This window comes from Macadamia integrifolia, chromosome 1, assembly GCF_013358625.1.
Source record: "Macadamia integrifolia cultivar HAES 741 chromosome 1, SCU_Mint_v3, whole genome shotgun sequence".
Lineage (NCBI taxonomy): Eukaryota > Viridiplantae > Streptophyta > Magnoliopsida > Proteales > Proteaceae > Macadamia > Macadamia integrifolia.
This window is the reverse complement of record NC_056557.1, coordinates 4,643,903-4,654,642: the sequence shown is the minus strand read 5'-3', so window position 1 is coordinate 4,654,642 and position 10,740 is coordinate 4,643,903. Positions and strand designations below refer to the sequence as shown.

The following is a 10,740-nucleotide window of genomic DNA, read 5'->3' as shown; positions in this document are numbered from 1 at the left end:
CAGGTTTTGGGCTTCAATAAAGAATTCAAAAAGAAGAATAATACAATTCTCACATTACTTGTAAGGAAATGTACATCAAACATATACGAAAGTTTCCTTCACACAAGCAGATCAAGACTCTCCCTGAAGCCAAGCCAAGATTAGTTTTCAGGCACCATCCAACAAATAGAGAAGAAAACATCAATGAGACAATATCTAGGACTTGCAACATCAATTAAACCAGTCTTAATAGTGGGGAACTATCACCAGAATAACAAGATAACAATCTGGACAGAATACTAATTACCTTAAATTGAAAAAGAAAGGTCAAATGAAAGAAATCCAAGAGCTCACAAAATAAAGTCCAGGTGGGGCTGAAAGCCTGGTCGCGTGTGACTTACTGAAACCTTAATAAAACTCCAAAAACATAGCCTAAGTTGATGGCTGAAACACCAGATCTGAGGAATCTTGATTTTGGTCAAGAAATTGGAGATTTGCAAGAACACAAGAAGCGGACCTTAGTTGGCCTCCAATTGTGGGTTGAGTGGGCTTCCGTAGGGCTCTGATTAGTCTTCAAAATATCAGCCTTAATGGCCAAACGATATAGAAGATATGGCAACAACACTGCTGCCCAAAAAACCCTCTAGAACTGGTAACTGCAGGTCCCTCCGATCACAACAATGACAATAGATGTTTGAGCCTTCAAAAGGGACTTCAAACAGTAATCGGACATGGTGATTATCAATCAGAGAATAAGAAAAATTGAGAGAGAGAGAGAGAGATCCGGGGGGGGTGGGAGTGGGAGTGAAAGAGAGAGAAAGAGATTGACCTATCTCTCCGTGACATCGACTTCGTAGACAGCGACTGCAACAACAGTCTACCTGTAGGGATAGAGAGAGACCTTCACCCCACCTCACCGACGGCAGATTGACAGAAGAGCAGTTGCGTTCTTGCTTCAGTTTCCCTTCCCTGAGCTGCATATGCTTCTCTCCTCTGGCCGTTGCAATTGAAAGAGGGTAATAGGGTTTTGCTTCCCCGAGTTGCATATGCTTCTCTCGAAAGAGGGTAATAGGGTTTTGCTTCAGTTCCTTCACCTATTGTTATGTTTTGAGGGTAAAATATATATTTACCCCTCTTAACTTAAGTTATTCAGGCTTTTCATATTTTCTCATGTTTTCTTGTGTTTTTGACAAGAAAATTTTTGGGGGAATAAAAGAAAATTTCACAATTCTCAAGAGGAATTTTGAATTTGAAAAGGAAAATCTTTTCTTAGGTGAAGATATACCAAGTGAAAAGAAAAATTCTTAACCCAAGGAAAAAAATACAAAAAGTGTATTTTTTTCTTTTCTTTTATTTTCTTCTCTGGGCTACCAAACACAATCTCAGTTTATTCTACACCTTTTGTCAGAATCGGTTTTGAGAATGAAAAACAAGCCTTTTCACACTCCAAAAAAGGGATTTCAAAGCCTCATAAGTGCCCAATTCATTTAAATAAACAAAAAATTGAACCAGACTTACTATACAGTTTTACCCCATTTTTATTTAAAAAAAAATGAAAAAACAATAGAATCTATTTTTTAGAATGTTACAGTACAAAGCCTTTCACTCCAAAATTGTAAAATGTTATAGAAAAATGTATTTAAACTTTTTTCCTTTATAATTGTTTTTATTCATTTCTTACCAAACAAGCACAGCCTAATCTACATACAGATTTTTGTTGGGTAGAAACTAGAGACTGATAGACCAGGAATGCAAGATGTAGGGGGCTGATTCACTTCGCCATTATCCACCTCTCATATATATATATATATATATATAGAGAGAGAGAGAGAGAGAGAGAGAGAGAGAGTAAGTCTTATGGTTGTTCATAAGACCACTCTATCTTTAACACAACAGATCTTTAACTTCTGAAACAAATACAGAAAAAAAAAAAGGAGGATTTCCTAAGGTTGGCATGTCAGATTTTAAAAGCCAACGACCGGACGAATTCGTCCCTCATTCATAATTCTCCTTCCCTAACACATGATAACATAAAACAGATCAGAACAGAACACTGCAGAACTGACTCTACCAAAGTTTATTTCACTCAGACCACTAATAGAACACTCGAACACGAAAAAAAAAAAAAAAAAAAATTCATTTTTCAAAAAAATGACGTTGATTCTGTGCCGGTAAAGCCAAAACTACCACTATTGGCGTTGCCGCCATCGTCTCATCTTGCTGCTTCTTCTGTCGTCTCTCACCTTCCTCCGACGGAACTTCCACTACTGGAGGCACCTCTGGCTGCGGCGGTGCCGGTGCTGGCGCCCGCTCTTCTCTCTTTTCCATGGTTGAGTCATTTCCTCCTTCCATTCCTCACACACTCTCTGAAAGCTAATACTCTTCACAAACTTCTCTATTAGATATTGTGAACAGCATAGCTTCTTATTTATAGAGGCAAAGAAGGTGTGGTTACCTAAGCAAGGGCTTAAGTTGGTCATTACTTCAAAACTAGTTTTTGGTAAGTGACTTGGCTTATTAACGAGGGCTTCTAATACCTTATTACCATAATTAGGATACATTTAAACGAATAGTTTTTTACCTACAGTTTGGAATGTGAAATATTCCGGTGTATCATCCGTTTCCATTCAATCCATCGATTGACTGATCGACTCTCAAACACCATTCGATAACATCTTGATTTATTGATAGTATTTACGTAACAAGAATATTAGTAGAATAACCCAAGGGTAGTGCAGTTGGTGAGCAACGAACTTGGTACAAACTGTAAACTTAGACATCCTGAGTTCGACTCTCAATAGGCACTCCTTGGGTCACCCGCATGATGTGTTCAGTGCAATTTTCAGCTATATCTGTTTATGTAATAGTTGCAAATGTTAATCAATTAAGTCCTCTATTAACATCCGATTTGTCTACAATATTCTTATATGTCGTACATGCAAATATCAATCGATCTAGTCTCTTTGATAAATTTTGATTGCTCTAAAATATTCTTATGTATCGTAGTTGCAAATGTCAATCGATTAAGACTCTCTAACAACATCCCATTACTTTCTATATTCTATCTCAAGGCTTTTTGACGTCATTCATTTGCTTGACAATAATCTCATATGAATAAAAAAAAAAATAATAATAAAAAAAATAAATAGCATGAAATGTTTTAATTGCAAATGTTGATTGACCAAGGCGATTTGGCATCATCCTATCGCTTACAGATTTTATTTTTTTATTCCCCCAAAAAAAAAAAAAAGAAAGAATGTATATAGAATTATAAAGGCTATCTCATAATTGTAAATATTGATCATTGGAGATTCTTTGGTGCCGTAAAGTCATTATATTCTCAAATAAAATAAAAAAGAAGTAAACATGAGTCTAAAAATTGCGTGACATTTGTTAGTCGCAAACTAGATTGATCAAAGCTCTCTGGCATTATCAAATTGGATGAAGTGTTGTAACTATGAATCAGAATAATTCTTGAAAATGTTAGGGCCAAGAACAATAAGGGCTAATCCAACCCGGTCTTGCCTGATTAGGGCTAATTAGGGATAATTTTTGTGTTCCACTTGGTTAGTTTGATCAATGCAATCAATATAGGGTTTCTGATAACTCCCAGTGCTTTGCAATAATATTTTTGGAGAAAATGAACATGTAAGACATAATGAATTATTAGAGACGCAAAGTCTACTTGTTATGAATTCATTTCCTCCATATGAAAGACTATCTTTTCCCTAAATGTCACCAAGAATATATTAAAAAGAGGGAGAATAATATATAGTATTAATGTCTAGGCATACCCGAAAAAAAAAAAAAAAAAAAAGAGTTTAAAACCCCATCGTCAACCAAAAAGAAATCTGGAAATTCACTTTCCAATGTGAGTGAAAGAGATTAGAGTCTTCCCAAGAATTTTGTCTTCCAATCAAGTGGAAGAGTGGATATTCTAATGTGGCTAAGGTTTTCAAGAGTTGTCTTCCTAAAAGAATGGTTCTTCCAAGTAAGTGAAGGAGGTTGGAGTCTTTCTTTCAAGGGAAGAAAGGGAGAGAGAGAATGAGTAGATTTTCTCTACAATAAAGAGAGAAAACAAGGACGAGCTATTAAAGAGAGATATTGTAGACACTGAATTTTGACACCTTGTAAGAATGTCTCAGCAAGTTCGGCCAACATATGAATAAGTCCAGTCTAAGGTCTAACATTTAGGTTTGATCCATAATGCAAATAAAACCCTTGATTAATATTTCGTAGTTTTATTATGCAATGTAAAGGTTTATTCTCAATTATAGAAACTCAAGTGGAATCGACTGTTTAAATATTGAAGAAGCTCTTAGAGTTAAAACTCTTCACGTCCTTAGTGGATTTCCACCTCAACTCTGACTCAACTTGTGAGCTTAATTTTGATATTTGAGATAGCATTGGAAAATACAAACCTGAAGCTTGCATCAAGGCATTGGAAACCTCAGCTCTTGCATCAAGGCATGGAAGACTTTGAATCAACATCTCGAACCCCTTCCATGGTGCTCACGGCTATTTCTAAAGACATTTTTCATTTACAATGGGATGAAAGTCTTGCCAAAATCTGCAAATGATCCTGTCCTTAGTAGAAGATTTCAGCTTAATAATGCTCATAATTCCCTTCATGAGATTTTGGAAGTTCGCTAGAGCAAGCCTCATGTAAATTGGGTTAAGCTGAACGTTGATGGTTGTTCACTGGGGAACCCTAGTCAGGTAGGTGGTGGAGGTATTTTTCGTGACCATGTTGGGAAAAATCTTATGTGCTATAGTGTCTTTTTGGGAGTGGTAAATAACTTTGCAACTAAATTTTGGAGTATTGTCAAGGGCCTAAAATACGCTCGTGATATGAATGTGCGCCATCTTTGGATCGAGTATGACTCTGCCTTAGTGGTTGCTATGTTTCATCATAGGCTTATTCCTTGGATTGTTTTCCAGGAATGGTCAAATATCTTAAGCTAAGTCGACTCTATTAAGTGGAAGATCACCCATTGTTTCAGAGAATCCAATTCCATTGCGGATTTCCTAGGCAAAGATGTAGCCAAGTCTGACTATTCATGTGTAAGATTGGTTCTTCCAGACTCCACCAACAACGAGCTCCTCCTTGACGAAGCTGGCCGATTCCGTTTTAGATTCTACAGATAGCGGTTGTGAGCCTCTACTGATGGCAATGTCGAAGGTGGAGGCTCTTTTTGGCTTTTTTGGTTCTACCTTGTATTCATTATTTTTTTCTCTATTTTAATTAAATTTAATCTTCTAGCCAAAAAAAGGCATGGATCGAAGACTTTAACAAATGGAAGACCTCAACTACTTTTTCTATTTTAGATTTTCTATTGAGTTTTTATTTTCCTATGTATCTTGTGATTGGTCTATGTCATAACTTAAAATTTTAAAAGATGGTTGTAGCCTCCTAGGTTAAAGGTTGTAGTCCTATATAAAGAGGACACATTGTAAATTGTAGAGACACAAGATAATTGAAAAAGAAATTTTCAAAGTTGCTCCAAGCTTCTTGTGAACCTTGAAGAGTTCCTCTTATGAAACCAAGTTGTGTTTCGCCCATCCTTGAAGAGATTGGACTTTCAATCAGCCTAGAAGAACTAAGCTTTAATCTTGAAGAGTTGAAGTCACACTCTCTCAAAAATCGAACCTACAAGAATTGAATTTTTGAAGCAATTAGCATTTCCAGATTCGGACTGTGAAGTCATGTAACTTGACAGCTCTTTTAAACTTATTTCACCCAGAATCTCAATAATTCGTATTCTACAAAAATTGTAGCCGCACATCTTGTCTTTAATTCCCTATTTAAATCACCCCAAACTGATATCAGAGCAGAGAGTTATCCCCAAATTACTGGACGAAAGTCATTCTGTCTGAAATCAGTTTTATCTTCAAAGTCAAGTACTCTCCTGATCCTTGTAGTCGGGGCAATCCTGTGAGGGAGATTACATCATTGACTCACTATATAAGAGAAAGACAAAAATTACCAATTGGCTTCTAGCCTATATTTTACACCCAATACTTTCAACCTAACCCCATGAAGAAAACTTATTAGACTCGAAAGATCAAAGAGATCGAAACACGGAATTATTAGAAAGATCAGAAAGATCGAAACACCGAATTCGATCTCGCAATCTTTCTCTTCAAATAATAAAGGACGACTTCTTGATCCGTGGGTTGGAAAACTGTATCCAACCAGGATTTCAAACGCGTCCGCTATTGACGAGACTGCAAACCACTATGTGGACTTCGGAAATTTTATGTTCTGTAAAATAATACAATGACAACAAGAGAATGTGAAAAGTGAGGGAATGAGGACAATAGAGATTTATACAATCCAGAGATCTAATGCAGTGGAGATGCATGTGGGCTTTTTGATAAAATCGTGGTGGCCAAGGGACTGATACCATTTTAACATATCTTAGATTCACATGAAATAAAGGTGTAGGTTTGTTTTTTCGGCCAAAACACTCTCAAGGTTTGTTGTAACAAAAAATTGGTCCAAACCATTTCAATAATTTGTTCAATAAATGATAATGAAGGTGCATGGGTTTCAAAATCCCAACCCCTAAGCCCACCATGTAGATTGAACAGTTCAGCCGAGGCCCTATCCGGGCTCAGGGTGGGCTCGGGCTTGATTGGCTTTTTTGATACTTCTAAATGACAGGTCTAAACCTAAACAGAGGTTACTCTCCCTTATAGATAACCACCCCACCCCACCCCCATCTCACACTGTCCATGGTGTGATCCGCATACCCATGGTGGATTCCCCAACCCCATGGACTGTGTGAGATGGGATAGGGTAGTTACCCCACAAGGGAGGATTCGGACTGGACTTTTAAGATATGGAGTAGAGAATACTACCCAATTATTCGCTCTTGTGCCCAAACACAGGGTAACAAAATGACTACCTTGCCCTCCCGTATTGGATGCCTAGAGGCATGCTCCCATTGGCACTTGTGCTATAATAGAAGTCGTGCGATTAGGTTTTGTTCTCTCTTCCAGTTAAGAGGAAAAGTTATCAGTTCTAGATAAAATATCTTAGGGCAAGAGAACGCTACCTCCTGATGTAAGTACATGTAAGTGGGAGAGGCTAGTGAAAGGGTTCACATGAGCACATTTAGTGTGGAGCAACACTATCTTCTTCCGCTCACTATATCTTGATGCAGGTACACACCAGGAATGAGTGGGGCTTTAGGATAACAATGGGTGATGCATTTTGGTTGGTGGCATGCCTCATATCTCAACTAGTGAATGAGTGTCCCGCTTCTTTTAACGAGATTTCTTGAATTCAAAAGCCGATTCTTTTTATAGCAAGTAGCACGCAGTCTTCTCTAGAGGTTAATGATATCCATCAAGTGGAGCCCGGTGAATGTTCACTTACGTGAATTGGGACTCCTAGTTCACGTACACTATATGCTTGACACTTGTTAATTCTCTTAATTCTGCTAACAGAATTGTAAACAGTTACTTAACTGGGACTAATATTATTAATACTTAAATAATAATATAAATAAATAATAAGAATCCCCAAATAAGCGGACTTCACCAGTGATTCCACTGGGAAATCTCAATCCTCTCTCTCTCCTTACTTCTTCAATGCGGTTCCTTCTTGGAGGAAATGAACCTTGTTGGTGCTGGCAACCAAGATATTCATGGCTTTATTGGCGGCGGGAAGTGGTTCGTCCCTGCAAATGTGTTGAATTCTCAGGTATTACCAGTGATCAAGACTTCAGCCAAGTATGGAGGTGTGATGCTGTGGAATAAGTAATATGATGACCAGAGTGGATACAGTAATTCTATTAAGAACAGTGTATAAATATCAAATGGATATGGAACACTTGGCTCATTCTGAAGTCTAAATAGAATAAAACTGGGTGTGGATAACTTGCTATTACGCCATGGAAGCATTATCTTTTCTTTTTTTTTTTTTTTTTTTTTTTTCTTTTCGAATTGTAAAACATGAGAAGATTGGTGTTTTGGTAGTTTAACGTTGAAGACCAGAAAACGATCTTCCATATTGAAAAAAGTTCAACCTTTGATAAACAGTATGGTGCGGTTTTTGACGGTCGGATTAGTACCATTCTAAAAAATCAAACCAAATAGCGAAAAGCATCGAGCTTTGCTTTCTGAACCAGAGTAGTGCGTTAATGTGATACCCGATAAAAAATAAAATTATTAATACTTAAATAAACATAAGAAGAAAGAAGGACAGCGTTAAAGAAGAAGTAAAGAGAGAGAGAGAGGATTGAGATTTCCCAGCGGAATCACCAATGGAGTCCACTTATTTTGGGATTCTAATTATTTATTTATATTATTATTTAAGTATTAATAATATTAGTCCCAATTAAGTAACCGTTTACAAATTTGTTTACAGAATTAAGAGAATTAACACGTGTCAAGCATATAGTGTAAGTGAACTAGTAGGGTAAAGAAGGCATTGAAACTTAAACACACAGCTTTTGATGACGGAGAAAACCCTAGGTAGGGAAAAACTCCGGAGCAGGGTGGATGCTCAGCCTGGTTTCACTATGAAGAAAAAAAGTACAGGACACCACAACACTGAACCTGGAGGTTAGGACAGTTCCCTAGTTATGCCTCCAATCAAGTAAAAAGTAAACATAAAAGAAATCTGGAAACCCACCTTCGGCATTGCCATCAGCAGGAAACCAAATACCATTTTTTTTCTAGTTAAGAAATTGATGTTCCAAGAACCCATCAAGGCCACGATCCATATAAACACTAAAAGCCCAATTAAAGTCTTGGATCATCCCTTGGGTCTCTTTCCCATGATTTTGATCTTCTTCCTCCATAGAAGTAGTGCTGAAATCATGATGATTAACTACTTCAGAAAAATCTTCTTCAATATGGGAGGGCAAAAGGTTGGCATAGTGTGACCATGAATCTTCACCATGATCACCTTCTTCTTGATTATAGGCACAATCACTAAAAGTTGACATCATCAGCTCGTTGTTCTCTTGTTGCAGTGGTATTCCATATTGATCTTGTTGATCAATAGTAAGAACTTGATCGTCTTTAGCAGCAACTTTATTCTTCTTCTTCTTTTTCTTCGGCCCCTGAGTCCTCTCAAAGATTCTACAAATCACCCACTCATATGGCTGAAATTAAGAATAACATAATCGATAAATTAATTAAGTAATTAATTTGTTGATGATGATGCATGCTAAAATGAAAATAAATAAAATACCTGCTTGGTTTCTTGGGTTGTTGCACGATACTCGTGCATTATCCAGTTGGTTTTAGACTCCTTTGTTTTGTTCTCAAAATAGACAAGAGTCGTCTTATGACCAATAATTTCATTGGATGTGTAATCCATCACTTCCTGTTCTCCACTAGTAGCCTTCCACATTGATTCATTTTTGACACTTCGACTTGCCCTGTCAGAATTTCCTCCTTCATTCTTCCTCTTCCTCTGCGTAAAAAAGTAATATTCATTCTTTTCATCATCATCATCATATCCGCCATGATCTACACACCACCACCACCACAACAACAACATGAACATCAACAGTCGATCATATATAATCATGAATTTTAATTAAGCAAACTTATAATTAGACTAGGAAAAAAGATTATAAAAAAAAAAAAAAAAAACTCTGAGCTTCCTGAGATTTTCATCAGTCATTCATTTCTATGTCACGCTCTATAGCCAAGATGCCGTCTTTCGCATTTATGACATTACCAAATACATTGCGATTCCATGCTTTTGAGTCTTCTTTAAGTCTTTTGTAATTAACTTCTTCTGATTAACCCGAGAAAATGTGATACGTTTACGAGAAATCTCTTTTAGTTAGATAGTGTAGATTAAGATGGGATGCCAAAAGAATTGATTGTCGAGCTCACGTAGAGTTCTAAGGAAAGGAATTGATCCACCTATTCCAAAGGGCAACCTAGTTTGATTTCATGGCCTTTGTATGTATAGCAAGAAATGAAAAATAAGAATGCGTTATCTTCATGGTTGTTTGTTTGTCAATAAAAAAGAAATGGAAAATAAGAATATTCTCTTCAAAATTTCAAATTATTGTTTACATTTGTGTTGGTTCCCCGGACACAAACACGAATAAATATCTTGCATCTTCTTCGGACCTTTCTCTTTTCTCTCCCCCTTTGATTGGTTATGTCATTTCTTCCTTTTTATTTTGGTCCCCTCCATCTTATGTTGTATCATCGGCTGTACTTTGTCCTCCCCCTTTTCTCTTGTATCCCTAGCTTCTTTTGCTTGTTTCTCCCCAGGGTCCTTAGTTTTGTTTGTCCTTTTCTAATAGGATTTGTTTTCACCCTTTTCCTTGGGCTGGCTTACTTTGGGTAGGGTTTCTATTCTTGATTAGCCGGATTAACTTTGTCTTCTTTTCTTTAAAAATATTTTCCATTTACTAGAAAAGTATATAGGCCAAAAAATGCTCCCTGGTTACATGACTACTATGCCAGTGCATGAGTCAAGGGGGGGAGGGGTGAGGCGGAGACATTGACCAACACATGGGCCAGTAGATGGGGCGGTCTTTTCATGCATACTTGTGTTTACGTATAGAAAGTGTGACCAAGGAGCATTCTTTTCCTCAAAAATTTATTATCACTTTAGGAATGTTATAATTAAATTGCTTTAATTTCTCAACAAGTTTGGCTCTGCTGTAACGGTCCTATTTTTTAAACTTGATTCTAGGTTTGGCACACTTTTTTGTATTTCTATTTTTTTGAAGTGATTCTATGTCTTAAATGCTGTATGGTAACAAAAAAAAAAAA

General features: G+C 36.9%; 1 protein-coding gene across 1 annotated transcript in view; it reads right to left on the bottom strand.

The window, feature by feature from the left end:
• Nucleotides 1-8,666: 8,666 nt before the first annotated feature.
• Nucleotides 8,667-10,740, bottom strand: part of LOC122079709 (protein CUP-SHAPED COTYLEDON 3-like) — an 8,679-nt gene continuing 6,605 nt past the window's right edge. The window contains exons 2-3 of the mRNA XM_042646396.1: nt 9,188-9,468; nt 8,667-9,098 (exon numbers count right to left, since the gene is read on the bottom strand). Coding sequence (XP_042502330.1) covers nt 8,667-9,098; nt 9,188-9,468 — 713 coding nt within the window. The remainder of the gene's footprint in view (nt 9,099-9,187; nt 9,469-10,740) is intronic.